The sequence below is a fragment of the Rattus norvegicus genome, chromosome 1, assembly GCF_021556685.1.
Source record: "Rattus norvegicus strain SHRSP/BbbUtx chromosome 1, alternate assembly SHRSP_T2T, whole genome shotgun sequence".
Taxonomy (NCBI): Eukaryota; Metazoa; Chordata; class Mammalia; order Rodentia; family Muridae; genus Rattus; species Rattus norvegicus.
The window spans coordinates 227,678,842-227,702,204 of record NC_141534.1 but is presented as its reverse complement, the minus strand read 5'-3'; the positions used below and the strand labels follow the sequence as shown (position 1 = coordinate 227,702,204).

Here is a 23,363-nt window from a genome sequence, read left to right as displayed (position 1 = left end):
CAGAGGGTGAAGTAAATTTCAATTTTCAAAATTAATATAACCCATAGACAATACAGTCAAGTGGAATACAAGTTGCAGCAATACAGACCATCAGAAAGCAGAAAGCATTTGACCATGTTCCAAACATACACAATCTCCAGTAGAGTCAGTTTGATAACAAGTTTTACACCCACTCTCTTCCAGTTGACATTCAGTAATATTTTATATGAAGCAATACAAATCCAATGTGGATTTTTAACTCTCAGAATCAGGCTGTAAACTTGGCATAGTATGCCTGTAACCTCAGCACACAGGATATGGAGGTCAGAAGAAGGATATACATATATATATATATATGTATATATATATATATATATATACATATATATATATATATATATCCAGGGAAAACTAAAAGATGATACAGCAAAGAAAAGTCGAGCAAGGTTGCATTTTGTTTAATTACTCATAATTACTTAAGTAAATAAACTGGTAAAAACTGGGCTACACAGCAAAGAGGGCTGGAGAGACGACTCAGTGCTTAAGAGCATAGACTTCTCTTCCTGGCGACCTGAGTTCTATTCCCGGCCCCGATATAAAATGGCTCACAACCACCTGATAAAAACAAAGGTTTAGCCATGTGTTGGGGCACACACTTTTAATCCCAGCACTCAGGAGACAGAGGCAGGCAAATATCTGTGAGTTCAAGGCCATCCTGGTCTACAAATTGAAATCCAGTACAGCCAGGGCTACACAGAAAAACCCTCTCTCAGAAAACAAGAACAACAAAAGGTACAAAGCTATCATAAGATATTGCCAGCCATAGAATTGGTTCATCAGAGTTTTACTTTTGTTTCATCTTTATGTTTGTTTTGTCTGAGTGTTTGTGTACGTACCACATGCTTGTTATCCCCCACAGAGGCTGGGAAAGGGCATCAGATCCTCTGGAACTGGAGTGAGGAGTCTTGTGGGTGCCAGGAACCCAAAACGGGTTCTCTGCAAGAGTAGTGAGTGCTCTTACCACTGGGCCGCCTTCCTAGCCTCTTGCCAAAACTTTTACATCTACTGTTGGATGTAGAGTAAGGTTGAAGAATGCTGGACGGTTTGACACATTCAAGAGAGAGGCTTAGCAGCACTTAGGACTGCTGCAGATGTTATTACAAGTACCAAGAGAGGACTAGGGCCACTTTCCTCATTGTGCAGCCTTACCAAATCTCTGGTGTCCAGGGGAACCATATTTGTTACATAAGAAGTCTGTACATTTTTACCACTTTGTCATGAGGACAACAGTCTGCCTATAGCTTGTCCATGTTTCTCCCAGCCTCCAGGGATCCCGCTGTTCTGTCACCTGCGAGGATGGACAGTTCTTCAGTGGTCACGATTGCCAGCCCTGCCACCGCTTCTGTGCCACCTGTGCTGGTACCTTCTCCCACTCCTGCCCCTACACTCCTACTTGTGGTTGTCATTTTACTTGACTGTAGCCATGTTTCATGCAGCTTTCAGTATGTTTTAAGGAAGTGTGTGGGGACCCATTTCACCTGATGACGATGCACCAATTCTCATAGAAAGCCAGTAATCATCAGCACCTTGTGAGGGATTTAAATATCCCAGTGGCATCTCTCTCTTGGAAGAACAGGCATCTTGCTGAATAACTCAGTTAGAAACACAGGAGTCTCCTCTCAGCCCCACTGAAGGAAAGTAAGAGAGAGGACAAAATTATGGCTTAAGATGGCAGCAGATGGGGGTTGGGGATTTAGCTCAGTGGTAGAGCGTTTGCCTAGCAAGCACAAGGCCCTGGGTTCGGTCCCCAGCTCCAAAAAAAGAAAAGAAAAAAAAGATGGCGGCAGATGGGTGTGGCTTTCGGAGAGCACTACAGAACCCCATAATTCAGCCTGTCCTGAGGCTTTTCTTCTCTCCTGTTTCTTGCATGTGCTTTGCACTGAAGGGGCCGGAGCCGATGGATGTATTAACTGCACCGAGGGTTATGTCATGGAGGAGGGAAGATGTGTACAGAGCTGTAGTGTGAGCTACTACTTGGACCACTCTTTAGAGGGTGGATACAAGTCCTGCAAGAGGTAAGTCCACCTGCTCTGGGAGCTAAGTTCCTCGCAGGACTGTCTTTCTAAATGATGAGAAAACTGATGACTTTTCATGAAAAAGTATGAGTCAGTGTCTGTGTCTTTGGACACTAACCTGCAGAGTTGGTTCATATTGACTGGTATTTTGAATGCCTCAAGACTACCTTAAAGTGGTGTGTGTGTGTATGCGTGTGTGTGTGTGTGTGTGTGTGTGTGTGTGTGTGTGTGTGTGTGTGTGTGTTTGTAAGAGGCACCTGAGGACCAAAGGTCAACATCAAGTGTCTTCTTCAATTGTCCTTTCATTTTTTTGAGTTAGGATCGGTCATCAGTCATCAGTTTGGTTAAAAGGTCAAGCACAAGCTCCCTCAACCTGTCTTCCTTCCGGTGCTGGGAACATAGAGGCACAATACCACACCTGCCTTTGACGTGGGTGCCAGGGATCTGAACCTATTCAAAGAAGCCATCTCCCCTTTCCCTTTCACACATATCTTAGAGATTTTAAAATAGCATTTCTGTTTCCAGGACTTGCCTTGTCCCATTTGGCATCCGTGTCTGTCTGCCTGCCATGTTTTTTCCTAATGTTGTCAAATCTAACAGCTATTGTAAGAAAAGGGTTTTTTTGTCCTCTTCAAAGGAAGAACCCATTTGAAGATGTTAAGAGGTTGACAGTACATATCCCCACGCATGTAGATGGATCTGAGGTTCAGTAATTATGTGTTTTGCCTATAGATGTGATAACAGCTGCTTGACATGCAATGGCCCAGGATTCAAGAACTGCTCCAGCTGCCCCAGTGGCTATCTATTAGACTTGGGAATGTGTCAGATGGGAGCCATCTGCAAGGATGGTGAGTACAGCTACAGGATTTGCTATGTGATCCTTGCACTTTACAGACTAACATATTCCCGTTGTAATAAAGACACTAACAGGCATGTATCTAATAGCATGATGTGCTCAGTATCTTCTGGATACTTGCTGATGTTGACTTACATCCTTAGTGAGTCATGTTGCTTTGTATTATCCTGTTATCATTGTATAAAGACGGAAGCTTACTGTGTAACTTAGGCTGGACTCAAACTCATGGTCCCCTTACGTCAGGCACCTGGGTACCACCAAACGCCATTTTGTTTGTTCTCTCTCTCTCTCTCTCTCTCTCTCTCTCTCTCTCTCTCTCTCTCTCTCTCTCTCTCTCTCTAATGATGGGAAGAAATAAATCACCAGCAATCCCAAGATAGTTCCAGTTACTTGTTTTAGTTAATAAACTTTATTTTTTCAGAACAGCTATCCCTTCACAGATAAACTGAGCCTCTATTCCAAGAGCACACAAGTGCATAGCCTTCCCCGCTATCAACAGCACACACTACGGTATTATATCTGCTACACTCATGAACCCACAATGACACACCATCATCATCCAAGTCCATAGCTTAGCTTAGCATATGTTTTGGCACTATAAATTTGCTGTGTTTTGAGTATCCATACATGACATGTGTGTACAATTATCTCATCATACCACATGAGATGGTTTCAGTGCCCTAAAAATCCCCCAAGTTCTGCCATTTATCATCCTGCCTCTCCCAGTTCCTGGACTCTCTAAATTTCTTTTTTTTTTCTTTTTCTGTCTCCATGGAGTCTTTCTTTGCAAAACATCTAATATTTATGAACATATAGTATGTAGCCTTTTCTGGTTGTTGGGGTTTTTTTGTTTCTTTCTATTTTTTTTTTGTCATACAGATTTTGTCCAGATTTTTTGGTGCCTCACACATAGAACTTCATACCCTCCCTTGAACACTTAGCATTTTGCATAAATATCTTCCTAAGTCCTATGTTTTGAAACTTCTTGATCAGCTTCCTTTTAATTATGGCATATATTTAATCACTTAATATTCTCTAGTGCTTGCCACTGTTTGGTTATTTGGATTTTTTATCATTTTAATATTTGAATCCTAATCCAATAGTATCAGAGCGTGTAAGACTAGGAATTAATTTTCCAATATTCCAGCATGAAAAGCCACGATGTGGTGTTAAAAAGTGATGGAGAAAACCTAGAACCTGGGACTTCCCAATGTGGGGCCAGTCTGCTTTTCTTGCTATTAACAGTTTTTATTCAAATTCTAGGACCTACACTGTCCCCAAAGATTGTGACTGAATTGTGAAGGGTATAGTATGACATAGATATTTTAAGAAACTTTTAAGTGGTCCTAATTTGCAGTTCAGGTTAAGGAACTTCCTCTACCAGCTTGGCAAAGGCCAGGTTCTCTCACTTCTCCACAGTCACTGCTTCCACCTGTAAATTCAGCACGTTTCAGTTATTCAAAGGCCCACATTAGGTTTTGATTCTCCGCATAATCAGTACTGAGGAAACCCTAACTTTGTAACTAAACTTTGCACACAAAGTATATCTCAGTAGAGAAATCAATTGTATTTGAACTATCATTCAACATAACTTTGGAGACTGCATTTGGAATAGTCTTGGTCTTAAGGCTAGAATGTGAAGTTAGGAATCTGTATGCTGTATTTAGATCTCCACTCCACATACACTGATGAAGATATTACCAATGCTGTGGGGTTATTCCACAGCTCATTATTAGGGACCTCAAAAGGACATAGCAGGAAGGGAGCCAATGAGAACACTAATACACACTCATTTGTAGTCTTATTTCCTTGAAGCATCATGGTGGCTTCATCTTCATTATGTTTCAGAACAGGTAGTATGGCAGAGTTGGCTGGGCCCACTCTGTGCTTTTAGAGCCAGGCAGGGCTAATTCTTGGTACACCGGTCTGGGGTGAGAAGCCAGAAGTTGGGCCATGACTATCAGTTACCAGCACACGCCTTTTATATTGGAAAAAAACCAGAACTTGTTTTTTTAAAAATCTATACACAAGTTTCCAAGGAAAATCCAAGTGTTACAGGACATCTCCCTTGAAGTTTTCCCCTCCAGCATTTGAGATTGGGCACCTAACATTAATGAAGCCCCAAACCAGCTTGCTAAGCCATGCTGATCATGGGTTAGGTTGTACTGGCAATTTGGTCAAAGGGAAGTTGTGGGGTGGGGTGGAAAATGAAGAGCTGGTGTTTGCAATGAGGCTACTCTCAAACCTGTGGAGAATGAGGTCCTTTGAGCCCTTGGTCACATGGCCAGTGCTCTAAAGGACTTCAGGTTGTTCCTTTTTCAACTCCCTATTTCTTTGACTCTAAGACAATTGTTTTGCAGTTTAATATTTCTGGAATCAGATATGTGTGTTAATTCATGACAACTCACTATTGCTTTTGACCATCAGGTTGATGGGCTGTAAGTGTCATGCCTACATCTTAGACTTAGCCACAGAAATGTACCTTGAGTTGAATGAAGCCTGTGGCTGCTGGTTCTCCTGTGTCATTTAACCGCAGTTCAAATGAACATCGAAGAACTATACACGGAGCATTATATCACATACTGTTAATAAGAATAAAATTAAAATTCCAATGGCTAGGAGACTATGGTATCACAGTGTAAGCATTATTACATTGTGATACTGAAGTAATAGTCAATCTTGAACTGTCTTGGATTCATTGTATCTTGGATTCTATGAAATATGGTACAAATGACTGAATATTTTTCTGCTCTTGATAATTCCAAGAAGAAAAGTTCCTTGCTTGTGATGTTATTGATTTCTAATTTATTCTTTTTTCCACTCTCTTTTTCCTTTCACAAATGGATACCAATCACATTTACTACTGGACTGCAATATTTCTCCTTGAAAACACTGCTGCTGACTGAAATCACTTTGGGTGGACCAAATTCCCCCCTGTGCCTGCTCCTGAATGACCTCTTCCAATCCCCCAAATCTACCTCTCTGGCCAATCAAAACTTACCTCGGTGTGTCACGCTGCCCTCCACTCTACTCCCCCTCTCTCTTGCTGACTTCCGGAAAAGCAACGGAAGAGTCCTGGGCAGAAGGAGGCTTCTGTATGCTTGTGAAAAAGAACAATCTATGTCAGCGGAAAGTTCTACAACAACTGTGCTGCAAAACATGTACATTCCAAGGCTGAGCAGCCACCTTACATCCCTGTTCCTGTAGACTTATAGATTATTCCATATTATTAAAGAAAAAAAGCCAAAAACTGCAAACCACCTCTCTCTTTCTTGCTATCTTTTTTTTTTCTCTCTCTCTATCTCAAGTTTGTGCAGGGAGATGGTGAACTGTTTTGTCAGAACTTAAATAGAAGAAAAAGAAAAAGCCTACAACAAGCCTACCTTTTATAACTGGCTGTTTAGTGTTAAACAACCAGAATCACAGAGACAGTATTGTATAACCAAAGTATTTGATGCCAAAATTTGACGTTAAAGTAATGATTTGATTTCCTGCCCTGGTTTGAAGGTCCATTTTATTCCTTTGCAGTCACTCACTGTTTCTCCTTTAAAAATTCCTAAAAAATAATTTTTCCCCAAAAACATCACAAAAGCACACATAGATCAGAATGAACAGAGAGCTTTTGCCTCAGTCGTTTTTCTGGCTTTCGTCTGCAGCCAGGGAAAAGGACAGGAAACTGGACCTTAGGATCCTGCACAGTGTGTCATGTCTTGGTGTTTCACGATTCCATGGCGACACCTTTCCACACATGATTTGCTTTGTACCTTGCATTCTGTTCTGTTTGGGTGGGTTTTGGTTTTTTATTTTTTTTTTTTGCACTTTTCTTACCTGATAAGTCTCCTCCACTGGCTTCATCAGACAGACTTTCTGCCACTGGCGTTTCAAACACTGTCAATTGGGTTATTTTTTACACAGCTGGTAAAATGGATTGTTCTACAGAGTCAAATGGATGGTAGAAGCATGTGATATCCAGAAGGGCTGAGGCTGGTCCAGGTCCCCCGAAGCCCAGAGAGCCTTCTGTAGGCTCTGTACAACCTCTCGGTGCTATCTAGCCATTCCCCCCTACTGTTATTTTTAACTACCATCAGAAATTACATTTGTCACAGTGAGAAGCATTTGGATTATGATGCAGGAAATTTCTTCCTGGGGTCAAAGGTTTCTAAGAAGTCCTGTATTTTTTAAGAGATGAAATTTATTTAAATAATATTTAAGCTCACGCTTACACTAGTGGAGCAGCAATTTTCAATGGTGCTTATTACATGCGTTGTCTCCTGTCATTCTAAGGAAATAAAACTGGAAATTGAATGTGGGTGGCATGATTGTACCCTCCTGGTTCTGTATTTTCTCATTCCTCTGTCCTTCTATAACTAGGGATCATGTTCTTATTATGCACCTGTCCACCGAATGTCATGGAGCTGGGGTCAGTTTCTTTGATTCAAAATGTGCTTGCTGGTTTTCTGTGACTCCATAAACATTTCGTAGAACCTAGAATACTAATTGATAGAGAAACTACTTTGCATCTGTGGTTGAAAATGATGAACCTGATAAATCTTTTGGTAGTTCCTCTGAGAATAACTGATATCACACACCTTCATTTATCCTATCAAATCTCTGTGGTGACCTCATGGACTGGGGACATGGCCAGGTATCTCCAGGCTCTAAGCTTTGGAAAGCCGCACTTCCAAGATGCTGTGGCTTCGCTGCTGAGAAGACAATGGTGCTCTTGGGAAGGAGCTGGGATGTGGAGGCTAAAGTCCCTGCTCACACAAACAAGCAGTAAACAGCCTACCCTGGAAATATCCCTAGGCAACAAAGTTCACTTCTAGCTGCAGGTACATAATGAGAAATTGGTCTATCGAACCCTTTCCAATGTTACCGAGTCAGGTGATTCACAGGAACTAAGGAATTGGCAGCTTATGCTGGGCAACTTTTTCCTCTTTAGAACACTGTTGGCTCTTCTGACTTGAGGAGCAGAGGGATTCCTGACCACAGTGTATTCTTCTTATGTTTAAACACACAAGCTTTAAATGAACAGACGTAAACATAAGCCAGACAGATGGCAAAGACTAGACTTGCCTGCAAACAAATGGAGTTGATTAGGCAAGTCTATACAATTAGAGGCACAGGGTCACAGTAATACAAAAGATAAAGCTGATATCTTTGTCCTTAGAAAATTAACCACCAGTATGATAGCAAAATCACTGGGGTCCACCGCTGTGCATTCCACATCCCACTGAAGATGCAGGTGCACATCACGGAAATACCGGTTTAACAACTCGTGTGTTACTGCCTCATTTATCTACATTATTAACTAGAACATAATGCTTTCAAAGTTTACGTTAATGTTATATATTATGTATAAATATATATATTCATAATGAGTATATGTGATGGATAGCACAAAGTTTGGAGACGTGACAAATGCTCTTATCCTCTGGAGACAAACGTCCTATTTTCTGTTTTCTTTTATCTTTCGATCTTTAATTCACTAATTAATAGTGACCTGTTGTTAAATCCAAATCCACTTTGCTGAAAAATACTGTACATGTGTAAAATGTTCAGTTGTTTTTTTTGTAAAATATAGAACAGTTGTAATTGATACTGGCCCAAATCAATGTTATTCCATATTTTATTTTTTCTATTAAATTAACCTAAGTTCCTGTTTATTTGATCTCTTCGTACCCATGGGTAAACATCTCTGAAAGGCTCAGTGGACGAGAAACTTCTCTGCTTCCATAGAGAAGCAGAATGTGAAGGGTCAGTGGACGTGAATAAAACATCTAAGTGTAAGTACAGATAGGAAAAAAGGAAGATGGGTAGAAACAGGAAGGAGGAGGAAACGACACACAGAACAGGTAACATTTGGACAGTGATGTATGTTAAATCTCATTTTTAGGAAGAACATAACAAAAATACCTATTAAATCTTGGCATAGTTCCTGTCCAGCTGTAGTAGCTACCTGGTTGCTGTTGTAGCAAGTAACTGAGTCATTTCTGCAGAGAAATGGGGGAGGGGTGGAGAATATGAATGGGGGAGTAGGCAAGGATGTAGCAGATATAAAAACTGTGAAAAAGAAAGGTTCAGTTTGTTGACAGCTTGTATGAATTTGCCGGTGGCTAGCTGTGAACACCTAAAGGATGACTTTGTCCAGCAGGAATCTCTGAGACATAGCACTGAATGGAACTGGGAAATGAGCTAAACTGAGCTGTGGATCTATATTCTTGTGGCCCCTGCTTGAAATGCAGTCATTTCCCCTGGTAGTTCACTACTTGCCATTGGGCAGAGAAATGAGTGAGAAATCAGCCAAAGCAGCCAGGTGAGTTCCAGCCTGATTAAACCATCAGAGCATACAGAAGACACAAGAGAAAGCTTCTGCTATCATACAGTCCCAATATGAAGACAAAGGGACTTCATTTTAGTGACCATGGTACAGCACACACCATGGAAATATAACACATATATCCTAATGTACACATAACCTCTACTGAGTCTGAGAAGGACGCCAGAGCAGGGATACATGTGTTATCCTGTTTACCATCAGGGAGCTGGAACATATGTACTCCAAACCAACTGAGGCAGCACATTGATAATTACAATAATGAAGTTGAGAAAGGACAGAAGGCTGGGAGTTACGAGTCTTGTAGGTGGGTCACTTTTACATTTAGGCCAAACTGGTCAAGGGAGAGTTCCTGGAGCAAATAGGAGTACAATTGGTCTATGGCTATTTCTGTCTAGGAGTCTTGGTCAGGTTCAGAGGTCCTGATAGGATTTGTTTTCTCTACCAGTTAAAGAGGCAAAAGGCAGGAAAAATTGTCAAGCAGGACAGGTAGCAGCTTGAGACATCTCAAACACAGCAAACAGGAGCAGACAGAATCAGGAATTTAGGAATAGCTTTTATTAGGTGTGAGGAAACACATGTATCTGGCACAGAGGAAAACAACCGTCTGCAAAACAGAGAGATGATTTGAGAAGCCAAAGACCATCAGCTTTTCCTTGAGGGCTGGAGATGTCAAAGACCTTGAAGGGTCTTCTCTCATTCAGGATTGTTCAATTTGAAAAAAAGGCAAAATGGCTGATTGACCAACATGCCTTGATCCAACCTTGAACGTGTTGAGCCAGTCCACCAGCAGAAGCCCTACCTGCAGGGGGAAAAGTCCATAAGGCCTTTGTTTCAGCTGCCAGACACTTGTATCAGATTCAGAGGATGGTGAAGAGACTAGCCACCATGGAAGTTAGCTATCTTTGTTACCTAGTCATGGTCCCTCTCCCTAACTGCCTACCAGGGAGTCTGTCTACATGAGAGGTTCAGATCAGGAAGGTACTTTCATGGTTTTAAGCTCATTTAAGTTCATTGCTACAAAGGGCAGTAGTTTAACTTACAATGGCCTAGTCAAGAAATGACTACACTTTTGCATTTGGTGCTAGTCTCTGCCCAGTCCCACCCAATTGCAAAGTTCTCAAGTTCTATCCCAGTAGAAGCCCTGGCTTACTAGAGGCCATCTCAGGCTTATCAGGAAGTTGCAAGCCATGAACTTGGTAGGGAAGGGAGTCAATTGGCTTTGTGACTAGTTTATTGAGTGATCAACATTGTCAGCATATTTGAGTGTGGAAATACACAACCCCTACTCTCCACACTCTTTCCATCCGTATACCCCAGTAGAAAGACTCCTGAGATGCTGGCGTGGAGAGATACATGTTCTTCACAGTGTTTTCATCATCATCCAGCATCAGACAGAATACCAGCACAAAGCAACGTGTTAACCAAGAGGCATCTTAGTTAGATTTTACCACTGTGAACAGACACCATGACCAAGCCAACTCTTATAAAGACAACAATTAGTTGGAATTGGTTTACAGGTTCAGAGATTCGGTCCATTATCATCAAGGTGAGAAGAATGGCAGCATCCAGGCAGGCATGGTGCAGGAGGAGCTGGGAGCTCTACCTCTTCGTCTGAAGGCAGCTGGAAGAAGACTGGCTTCAAAGCAGCTAGGAGGAAGGCCTTAAAGCCCACACACACAATGACATACTTCCTCCAATAAGGCCACACATACTTCAACAAGGCCATACCCTGGGCCAAGCACATTCAATCCACCACAAGAGACAATCTTAAACTACTCTGGCAAGTTGGATCCTAGCTCCTTGCATTCTTTAATACAAAATGGCAGGGGGAAACCAAGGCCAGCTGCAGCTTGACCTTGCCTACCCTAAGCTGGGCTCTGAGCCCTAAACTCAGAATATGTACATGACACAGAAAGTATAAGCCTGCTTCTCTTCTCTGGTTAACATCCATTTCCAGATGCTCTTGTTGCCAGACCATAAAATCCAAAGTTCTCCACAGAGCACTTTAGAACCTTTGACATATTCAGCTGGGCACAGCCAAGATGAACTGAATTTCACTGTGGCTCATTGGAACTCTTTGGCACCAAGCAGCAGACTCTAATCCACATAACCGTGTCTTCTCGTCATCACTAGAGGTGACGATCCAGCCAGATTCAGTTCTTTGGCAGCAAAGAGGCAGTTACGCAGCAGGCCAGAGCATGAGTGGTGGCACAGGATCCTGTCCTCTACCGCCAGGAGACTCTTCAGGAGATGATTTGGCTGGGTTTCCCTTGGGTTTGTTGGTTTCATTTCAGGGACAGACTTTCGCACTATAGTTTAAACTGGCCTTAAACTCAGCATTCTTCCAGCCTTAGCTTCCCATGTGCTGGGTTAGTAGGCATGAACCCCATGCCTGGCCTTGGTTAGGTTATTACTGAGGGATTTGCTTAACAGGATCTCTTCCAGTTGGCCATTGTTTGGATACAATTGTTGCTTTGTTTTCTGAGCAACAAGAGATATTTCTAGAAAATTCCAGGCATACTTTCTGAGATCCATATTGTAAGCTCCTTGACCTTTTGTCGATATTTTTATATACTTTTGTAGCATGTAGCTTTTGCTACCCCACTTTAAGGTCTGGGAAGAGGCTGTGCAACCTGCCCCCTCAGGTCTGCAGACACAAAACACAGACACACACATTGCTCAATTTCAACCTGCCTTCTTGGCTCAATTGCTGGGCACTACTCATTTCCTGTGGTTAGTGTGCCTTTCCCAATACCTTAGCTCATCACCCTAAATCTGCGCTCAACTTCAATTGCAGAGTTACCTTTAGTCCCAGCTCAACACCCTAACCTACCACCTGGAAAAGCGGCCTGTGTCTGTTCTGCCCAAGAATCTCACATGGATGGTCACCTTTTGTCCCTCCAAATCATGGTTTTAAAAAAACTCCCTTCCTTCTCTGCATCTCCTCACCTCCCCTCCCAGGACCTGGGAGTCCTGCCTTTTTCCTTCTACCCAGCACTTGACTCCTGGTTTCTTTACTGATAGATCAAGAAACAATTGGGGAACAGGACCTTAGCCTCCGACCCACCCCCTATATACTTTAAGTATGCAATGTTTTAAGATTAACATGGCTTTATTTAATTGGGCACATACAGAAGTCAGCACAGTCATGAATTTTCTGACACAAGAATTACTGCTAGGAGAAGGTGTGGCCGGGACTCGAGTCACCACTTCCACTCGTTGCCCATACTGCTTTGATTTTTAACAGTGCTAGAGCACATTAACTTCATATCACAAACATTTCAAGGTGAGCAGGAATCCTTTCCCAAGAAAGAATAGAAAGTACACTGGCTTTTTTGGTTTTGGGGTTTTGGGGTTTTGGTTTATTGCTTATAGGCCCAAATAAATACAAACTTTCTTTGCCACACACCAGCCTCTGAGGTTCTTACCTTCTCTAGACTGACCTTCTAATGGGGCAATATATACAAAAAACTTGGCTATAATATGACAGTATTTAAAGAGGCATAAAATATGTTGAAAATTCAAAGGAACAAGCTCACTTTGCCGAAGAAGTATTGATGTCCCTTGTCCTTGTACAAGGCTGCCAAGGGCATCCCAAAATAATGTGAAACATTACAAATATAGTTGGCTCTAATGTGCACAAATAAAGCTGCAAAGGTTAAAATCAAATGGTATCTTAATTAAATATCTGTAAATTGCAACATGTCAAACTAGTCAATTGTAACTCCACTCTTAAGGAATTGCATATAATTAAGTTTAATGTAGGATGAAGGTGAATTTTAATGATTGATATAATGTAACACCTCCAGAAGTTAGAGCAGGTAGGCTCCATGGGGATATAAATATTGCTTTGAAAGAGAAGGAGAAATTCAGCATTCACTCCAAAGGCCATGTCTCAGGGAGGACAGTGCAGTGGAAGCCAGAAAGAATACTTTCCAGAGAAAGCAACCTGTAAATCCTGTCTTTGCTTTCCACGTTTTCTCTAAGGAGCATTTAGTCTTATTGCTTTAAACTCCAGCTCCACAGATCAACTTTCCATTTTAATGACAAAACACCTGGGGTTGCATACTTTATAAAGACAACAGGTTTATTTAACACAATTTGGGGAGCTAAGAAGTCCAGCCAACATGACACCGGTTTATGAGTCACATATATACAAACCCATCTCCATTCTTGTGCTACACAGCATCTTGGTAAAAGGTATGGCTTGAGTTCCTATAGGGTAGAAATGATCACGTGGTAGAGACAGGAAGTCATTAAGAACTAAAGACAGAGGAACCTTGCCTCTTTTTGTTTCTTTTGTTTTCTTTTACTTTTTTGTTTGTTTGTTTGTTTGTTTGTTTTTCTTTTTCCAACAATGCAGTCATGAGAACTAGCTGGGATACCATCACAACTCTCTTAATTTAATTAGGGGCCTTGTCTCAGTGGCTTCCCAATAATCTCCACCCTTAAACATCCCCCACCACTTAACATCACACACTAGAAACCTAAGTAGAATGTCCTTTCTTTTTCCTAATCTCTTTCCCAAGCTTGTACTGATTCAATGAACTACTGGGCAATTGTCTTCAGATACCTGGTAGGCATCACAATTAACAAATCCAAGACAGACATTAGACACCTCGACCCTGCCCCCACCGCTTCCTCCCCTACAGTTCTCCATTCTCAGGAAAGGGCGATTATAAATCCATCCTGTTGCTCAGGACTCCTCTTTTCTGCCCCAAATCCAACTTAACAGCAAAATACCGCTGATTGTACTTCCAAAATCTCTCTCTCAAAGGCCCACTTCTGTGCACTCCCTGAGTCTTTAAGAGGCTTCTCTGCCTTTATGCTGAACCTCTAGCTTCTCTTTTATCCCTGTCCCATCCACCCGGCAGACTGCCAGGTTTTGTCTCTCACTTGTTCAGAATAAAACCAAACGTCTCTGAGCTCTTTCTGCCCTCACCTCATGATGCCCTCTCTGTTGGCCTCATACTCTGGCCATACTAACTTTCTTTGTGGTCTTCAAACCAAACCAGAGTGTTTATGCTTCGGGATATCAAATCTTCGTTTTAAAAAGAAACACCTCATTTCTGTTATGGGATAATGGGTTACTTTGTCATACTCACCACAACCTGTGATATAATACTGAGGAGGAGCTGCAGGTCACCTCTCTGGTGTGAGCTCATCCGCCCACCTTCCTCTTTCCACAGCCATAATCATGTGGCCTTCATGATTCATTTGCCTGTTTCCTGTCAGTCAACTCCATGAGATCCAGTGCCCTTCTGTCCATCCTGTCTGCAAATGTATTTTATATGTCTAGCATACTTTGTCTAATTACAGTCCGTATAATAAACAAACAGGGAGGAGACAGAGAAGAATGGCATTTGATTTGAATCTCAAAGGATAATCAAGATTTTTATAAGTCAAAAAAAAAACCTTAGGATCCTTAAGAACGGTACTCACGAGAGTCTATGCAAAGGCCCAGGGCCACTTGGACTGCTCAGGGAGGTGGCAGGCGAAGCAGGCAGGGTGTGCAGCTGAAGTAAGGATTCATGGGCCATTGCCCTCTTTGCTCTCCTCTTCACCAGAGCTGTCAGCCCTCTTGAGAGGCTAATTGACTTGCCCAAGGACCCCATACAAGTCACCTCTTGGCTCCTCGCCAATGTACTTGGGAAGCAATCATTCAGAGAGAGTGCTGAGGAGAGCATACCTGCTTCAGTCCCCAGAGGGCTAATGACTGCTTTGAGCCAGCTAATGAAAGGCTAGGGGACTCAGCGGAGCTCAGTGGTCAGGCGGACTCACGTTAGAGAGGTGACCTGCAGCTCTTCCTCAGCACCGTATCCCAGGCGCTAAGGGAAGGATGGCAAAATGACACGTTATCCCATAACTGTAATCCTGTGAGTCCTGCTAGCAAGCCTGGGGTAACAAATGCTAGGTTGTTTTCAAATAGGTTTCTGTTGCCTTGTGAATCATAGTGGTTACAAAACAATGAAAGATTAAACTATCAAGAGTAAGGCCTGTATTACATGGGGGGACTGAATTTGTAAATGACTTAACATTGTGAGAGCCATCAAAGTGGCACAGCATTTCAGAGATACATGGATGTGAATTATCTAAAGCCACAATAGCGGCCACAGCACCCACTGCTTTCTATTATTTTATTTTTATGTATATTCGTGAGCTTTAGTGTGTGTGTATGTGTGTGTGTGTGTGTGTGTGTGTGTGTGTATGTGTGTGTGTGTGTGTCCTGTTTGCATTGCTGGCTAGCTGACTGCATAGGTGTGTAGCTGTGTGGTTGTGGTATCTGCTAAAGCCAGAAGAGGGCATTGGATCCACTAGAGTTACAGGCTCTCGTGAGCCACCCAGCATGAGTGCTAGGAACCAATTCTCTTCAAGAGCAGTAAGCTCCCTTAACAGCTGAGCCATGTCTCATACTTTATTCTGAGATTCTGAGATAGTGTTTCAAGCAGCCCCAGCTGACCAAGAACTCCTTTATCCTCTTGCTTCCACCTCCCAAGCATTGGCATTACAGCCTTGCTACACCTCCCCTATCTTCATCATCCAGTTCTTTAAGATGAGCTCTGAGGAACCAGGCAGCTGTGAACCAGTCGTAGTCAAACACAGCTAAAGTTAGTGGCTCTTCGGATCGAAGAAATGGTTGAGGGTGAACAGCTTCAGCACTGCAATCAATAGCCTCTGGGTCTCATCTACCTGGGTGTGTGGCCCGAGGGTACACTGCCCCTGCATTCTACAGTTTCTGAGCCTCATCCACCAGGGATGCATGGTGGAGGGTGCACTGGCCATATGTTGACTGATGGCTTAAAGCCAAACGCCTCAGCTCCCACCATGCTCTTTGTGGCCCTCTGAAGCTGACCAACAACAAGCCGGCCAGCTCACTACTGAACTGTGCCTTTGTATCCTTTCCTCAATGAGATGAGATCCTTGCAGCCATTTTCCAGGCCTGTTCTCTTGAACACACTGCATAACTGGCTGTGTGTGTGTGGCAGGTGGGCAGTAGGAGCAGCACCCTTTTCTGCAGGTCCAAATTGAAATTATTGTGTGTTTCCTGATAACCTGTTAGGGATCCGGGCTGAGCATGTGTCTTCCACATTCATTACCTGACAGAGCAGCGGCTTATTGTCCTGTCAGGCTGGGATGGACATTTGTTCTCTAGAGGCCCTGTCATCAACCAGGGTTTCTTACTGAGCCATCAGCTAGGGCTTCTTATGGAGTCCCCTCTGACCACACAGCTGCCTTAACTGTATCTTTCCTTTCTCCTGCTCCATCCCCTGAGTCCAGCTTACCAGGCAGGTGCCCTCTGCTGCTCCCAGTAGGGGGAAGAGACTTGGTTGAACCTAGTGTATTTTGAATACCACCCATCATTTCTAAGAAAAGGGTCAATGTCATGATGACCGTCACAGAGACTATGGAAGGAGGCTGTCTGGCTGGCTTCAAATGCTAGCTTTCTTGCTTACTAGCAGTGTGATTACTGGGAAGTGCAGATTGCCGAATGTTTTTCTATTTGTACAATAATAGTCCAGTGGAGACATTGGGACTAAATGATAATGCCTGTATCAAACACATTAGGGATGGCCCTTAATTCTATTTAAACTACTCATATATCATTCATCCTTGAATGTTATCCTCCTTTCTGCCTATAGCCAGTCCATGATCAAATCTAATCACATCTGGTTCTTTCTTCCATCTGTCCTCTTCCCTCCATCCACTCCCACACTGGATCAACTATCTCCCTCCCCACTATGACATTAGGTCAGCATCACTGGTCTGGGCCTTCCTTTCATACCTTTGACAGATTCAGTTTTAAGAAAAAGAAAGAGAGATAGAAAGAAAGAAAGAAAGAAAGAAAGAAAGAAAGAAAGAAAGAAAGGAAGGAAGGAAGGAAGAAAGAAAGAAAGAAAGAAAGAAAGAAAGAAAGAAAGAAAGAAAGGAAGGAAGAAAGAAAGAAAGAAAGAGAAAGAAAGAAAGAATCAGGATGTGAAACTGCAATGTGACCTCACTATTCTCCTCTCCTGCTGAAACTTGTTGCTTCTGGTTTACCAGAGCCATTAGCAAATCCTGCAAAATCTGACTCGACCTGTTTCCTCTCCATTTCTCCGTGCATCCTTCCTCTTCTTTCCCCTACAGCCATCCCTGAGCTTCCTTTGATGTTTTACATTAGCTAAGCCTGTCTCTGCCTCCTACTCCAAACTGTAAACATGACAGCATTGGCTTTTTCTCACTATTGGATCTCTCATGCTTAGCACTGCTAGTGCCATCAAAGATTTGCTCAATAAATTTGAAATGGATGGGTGGATGGATTAATGATGATACTGTGATACAATTGTCAGGTCAGGACAAATAAGGTGGTACGTTTGTCTGTTTGCCTCTTGTTTGGGAGTAAGAAGGATGAGAATTAAATTATGCAATATCAGAAGTGGCAAATTAGCCAGGTAACTGCTGAATCCTTTCAGCCTTTTGTACATATTCCAAACTGTGGTGGATGCAGATAAGTCAGGAGGAGGCAGAAATTAGCAAAAGTAAATGTATGGACTTGGAATATATATATGGGGATAGCCACACATATTGCTAATCTCAACCACAGAAGACTGAGCTAAAAGGATTACAATTTGGGGCTAAATACGTTGGATTCAATTCCTGCACAATAAAAAAAAAGAAAGATAGAGAAAAGGAGGAAGGAAAGAAGGAAAGAAGGAAAGAAACCAGTGTGCTACAAGTCTAAAGCTTCAGACAGCAACTGTAAGTGTAGCTGTACTAGAACACCTGCCTAGCTTCAGGACAGTGGGAGGTTCTGGGCTGTTCTATTCCTAGCACTACAAAAACAAAACAAAAGGTTGCAAATGCCTCTTTCTCTACTCGCCCTACTCAATTGCTATGAGTTTTTTAAATGTGCTTTCTACAAAGGTCTATTTTAGATTTTTTTCCCATTAAATACACAAAACTTAGCTTGCTACTAACCTGCTACTGGGTTAGCTTTTATTCTTCTTTGTCCTTAATCAACCTACTCCCTCCCCATTCTAGCACTGCAGAATTCACACACAATGATCCTGGGCTGAAAAACTGAAGGGCAGCCCACGGGGTTCCCATAGACACAATGAGGGACAGGCAGGGAAAGAGGTGAGTCTTCCCAAACCATGGAGGATTCCTGGAGTTGGCTGGAGTAGTGTCAACCATGAGGTCTACAGCAGAAACACTGGTGAGTAGATTTGCACTGAGGAATTCCCAAGCTAGCCAAATCTCTATCCATGACACCAGCAAAGTACAGAGGCAGAAAATCTACCTTCTGTTATTAACTTATTCCTGCACAGGTTTTGGGATGCATATACTCTGAGCTTCAGGTCACTATAGTCTGTGTAAGGTCAAGAACACAGGACCTTGTCTTGTCTTGAAAACTCCAGATATATGGGTGCTTCAAAAGCACAGCTGAATCAAGCGGTTATCAACAGATGTATCATTGGACCCTTGCCATCTCAAGCTAATGCATACACAGTTATTAAAATAGAAAAAGGTGTTATATTTTAATAAATATAACAATTTAATGAATTAAATGATGAATATGACATTTTAATATAATAATAATCGCATCTTGCTGTGTCTATCAGACAGATTCCACCTCTACCCCTCTGTAAGTCCGTGGAGAGAGTATGCACTATAGCTTCCCCTTGTGATGGGAGAATCCCAGAATGTCTTTGCAGTGTTGGCACAGTACCTCAGAGAAGTGAGCAGTCTGAGTCTACATCAAGATGTTGACTGTCCCTCCAAAAGATTCTTTTTTTTTTGTGGTTCTTTTTTTCGGAGCTGGGGACCGAACCCAGGGCCTTGTGCTTCCTAGGCAAGCGCTCTACCACTGAGCTAAATCCCCAGCCCCCCTCCAAAAGATTCTCAGAAGACTGACTGGCACAGAGCAGTGGTGCGTCAGAATTACTCAGACACCTCATTTGGGCAATATCAATCCCACCTCAGGATTTCTAATTCAGCTTGTTAGTCCAACAGAGAAGCTAAGAATTCTGTTCCTAGTTGATACTGATGTCATTGGCTGGGGCAAGCAGTATCTTTACAGGATACTGTCCCTGCAAGCTACTTCTTCCAATGAGGCCTTGCCCCCTACACCCTAATACCATCTACCCATCTACTGAGGAAGTTCATCCACTGATGAAGTCAGAGTCCTCAAAATGGAAGCACTTTTTTCAAAACCCACCAGGCAGCAGCCAAGCTTTTAAAATTTCAGACACGAACCATAACAGGACACTGTAAGTGTGTCCCTGTTGGGACTGCCATGGCAACCCCGTGCTTACTTGAGTAGTAAGCAGTGTCGAGCCAATGCTTCCCTCCAGAGATGACCTGCCTACAGGCAATGCTTAGTGAATATCCAGGTCCTCACTTGACCTCCTTACAGCAAAAAGCAGTTGAAAACCAACATTTCTACTGCAGGATGCTACTCATGTAGCTTTGTGACCTGACCATAAGAAATTAGGTTACTCATCCCAAACCACACAGTTCACAGTAGGCAGAGCTCCCAAGTAGGAAAGTCACCTTTATCTATCACAGCTGATTCTGCCATACCAATCACACTTGCAGCTTTGCTGTATGAGCTTCCTACAGCTGCTATAACAAATGACCATGACTTGGTACCTTCAATACAGCACATATGTAGTCTCCAGTCTTAGAGGTCAGTGTTTGCATCTCACTGGCTCAAAGCAAGGTGTTAGCAGGTTCATCTCCCACATGACCCTAAAGAGACCTGTACCTTCCCTTTTCCAACTTCTAGAGATTCATTGCTTGAATTCCTTGGCTCATGGGCCCTTTCCCCATTGTCAATGACAACAACGGGGCTTTAAACTCCTCTTTCTGCTGGTCATTGTAATACCTTCTTCGACAATCAAATGTCCACCTACTTGCTCCTGTAAGGATGCTGGTGATTATGTTAGTTCAACCAATAATACTAGTAATAAATATCCCACATCAAGTTCTTTAATGCAACTACATCTGCAAAATATTTTGCCATGTGTGATGGTTTGTATATGCTCAGCCCAGGGAGTAGCACTATTACTAGGTGTAGTCCTGTTGGAGTAGGTGTGACCTTGTTGGAGTAGGTGTGTCGCTGTGAGTGCTAGCAGCCTTCAGATGAAGATGCAAAACTCTTAGCTCCTGCCTGCACCATGCTTGCCTGGATGCCGCCATGCTTCCTGCCTTGATGATAATGGACTGAACCTCTGATCCTGAAAGCCAGCCCCAGTTAAATGTTGTCCTTATAAGAGTTGCCCTGGTCACTAAGCCACTACCTAAAGACTATACATGGACTGACCCTGGACTCTGACCCCATAGGTAGCAATGAATATCCTAGTAAGAGCACCAGTGGAAGGGGAAGCCCTTGGTCCTGCTAAGACTGAACCCCCAGTGAACGTGATTGTTGGGGGGAGGACGGCAATGGGGGGAGGGTAGGGAGGGGAACACCCATAAAGAAGGGGAGGGGGAGGGATTAGGGGGATCTTTGCCCGGAAACCGGGAAAGGGAATAACATTCGAAATGTAAATAAGAAATACTCAAGTTAATAAAAAATAAATAAATAAATAAATAAATAGAAAGAAAGAAAGAAAGAAAGAAAATAAATGACTAATTTAGCTATACACTTCAAAAGAAATAAGAGTTGCCCTGGTCATGGTGTCTGTTTACAACAGGAAAACTCTGAGACACCATGTAAAGTAATATTGACAAGCCTGGTTCTCCATGCCTTAGTGGGGCATTATTTAACCTACTGAATTTGGATCCATCCCCCACCCTCTGAGTCACCATTTTTTTCAATAGTAAAATAGAAATAGTAATATGCCATCAGGGAACATTGCCATGTGTTACCCACCTAATCACTAAAGAAACGTCCACAAGGTGGCTAAATACTTCCCGTTACTCTGGTTTACACTCTAATAGCATTAATGCATTAGCCTTATTTACTCACCAAACAGCCAATAAACACCTACTATACACTAAGCCTTGGAGTATAACGCGGTGAGGAGTGGAGAGATTCCCTACCTTTTGGCTTTCATACTGCAATAAAGGCAGATAAATGTTAAGTGCTTAGCACGGTGGCTTAGTAGCAGAGCCCCACCTGCTTCATTTTGATTTGTGTTATATACCAAGTAGTGCCTAAAACATATTGGGATCTCGATAATTACATGTTTAGTGAATTAATGAATCTCTTTCTGTGGTGCTTCCAGCTATTAGGTAACTATTTTTGTTTTTATTTTCCTTTGAACTCCTACCATGCTACGTGTCAGTTTACTTATTTACCATATTTTACTCAGCGTATTTCATGACAAATACTCTTCTGCATCCTGGGAAATAATCGCTAGCCACAAAGAACAGTAGGTCCCACAGGGTAGAAGCCTGTGTGCAGAATCACACAGTCCTGTGGAGCACAGCTGTATGAGTGTGTGGTAGGACAGAGTCTCTGGAACTGCCACAGGGGTGTGACTTCAAAATGTGTGGAAGGAGAGGTTTTTTGGGGGGATAAAGAAAGAGAAGAGAGTAAAAGCAAAGCAAACCCATAATCCAAGTAAGGGAGTGTTTAAAGAGCTTGGTAATTCCAGTCTCTCAGAACATAAGGATATGTCTTAGGTGGCCTCCCAGAATCTGACAAGGTGACAGTAAAATTCAAGAAGCTTATCTGGGAGTCGTGATGTGTGTTAAGCAAGAAAGAGAGGGTGGCCAGTGAAGGTTATGTTGTCAAACCAGATGTTCCAGTGAAACTATAGACCACAATGCTGTAGGAAACATTCAGAGAATTACTTCTCAGGGGCAATGAATCTGTGACCTTCACACACAAAATCTTCAACATGGGTTACAGACACTCCTTGGGATGTGTCTCTCCTTCTGGTACACCATGCTGTCTGCTTTCTTCTGAGGTAAGTTGCAGCAGATTCTCTTTCTTTTAATCATTTTCTAAATACACATGTGGTGATGTCAAAGATAAGTCCAGAATACCCTGAGTCTGCTGTAGTTTGCAAAGAAATCTTCAGACGAAACAACCAGAAAATGAAGCAAGGAACTGCTTTTGAAGGCTCGTGTTAAGTCACAGAACTTTATTCTGCATGGAAGGAATAGTGCTGAGGTAGGAGGATTGTCCTAATTAGAGAATTTGAATTTGTACTTGAGAGTTATGGCACAAACCTATCACCCTACCACTCAAGAGACTGAGACAGGAGGATAGCTGCAAGTTTGACATGGGTCTGGACTACATAAGGAATTCTAGGTCAAACTGAGATTCAAAGTGAGATTCAAACAATAATTGGGGTTTGTGGCAGACCATTCCATCTACAGAGTAAAGCAGAGCACTGGAAGTATGGGTAGTAGGAAATAATGAGAGAAGATGGCTTCTCTGTGCTGGCCCTATGACTTCATGGTGATGACACCTACCTAGACTTGGAGGGATATAAACATGGTAACCAGATAACATGTGTCTTAGTTAGGGTTTCTATTGCTTCAAAGAGACTATGCAACTCTTACGAAGGGAAAGATTTTATTGGGGCTGGCCTACTCTTTCAGAGGTTTAGTCCATTATTGTCATGATAGAGAAGCTGGTGGCCTGGAGGTAGAAATGGCACTGGAGAGGAGGTAGCTGAGAGTTCTACATCTTGATCAATAGGCAGGAGGAAGTGGATGCCACCCTGGGCGAGGCTTGAAGACCTGACCCCAAAGCCCACCTTCAGTGACCACTTCTTCCAATAAGGCCATACCTTCTAACAGTGCCACTTTCTATGGGCCTTGGGGGGGAGCGTTTTCTTTCAAACCACTATGCCTAATGAACATGGAGATTGGAAGATCCTGCAAAGCATCCATGTGGAGACTATAGGAGGCAGAAGAGGGAGGATCAGTGAACTGGAGGGGAACACCTGAAATGCGAAGAGTTGTACACAAACCATTACTGTCAGGAGACCTTGGGACAGAGGAATTAGGAGGTTGTACAGGGGATGAAACTCCCAACAAACCCCATAGAAGTCCTCTGGCCAATCTGGAAGTGACATAGCTTCTCCAATCCTCAAGTACTATTTTGCCTTCATTTCTCTTCTTGTCTCCCCCAAATGATTCCCTCCCTGCCCCTGTGTGCATTATTGGGTATAAG

The 23,363-nt window shown here is 42.7% G+C and overlaps 1 protein-coding gene across 4 annotated transcripts in view; it reads left to right on the top strand.

Moving 5' to 3' along the window:
* Pcsk5 (proprotein convertase subtilisin/kexin type 5) overlaps positions 1-23,363 on the top strand; it is a 431,011-nt gene that overhangs the window by 272,606 nt on the left and 135,042 nt on the right. For 3 of the 4 annotated variants that reach the window (XM_087575048.1, XM_087575031.1, XM_087575011.1), the window contains 3 exons: positions 1,301-1,398; positions 1,925-2,054; positions 2,787-2,902. In XM_087575048.1, the coding sequence (XP_087431174.1) occupies positions 1,301-1,398; positions 1,925-2,054; positions 2,787-2,902 (344 nt within the window). Of the gene's footprint in view, positions 1-1,300; positions 1,399-1,924; positions 2,055-2,786; positions 2,903-5,972; positions 8,575-23,363 lie in introns of those variants that run through there. The other variant, NM_053823.1, reaches the window with a different exon arrangement.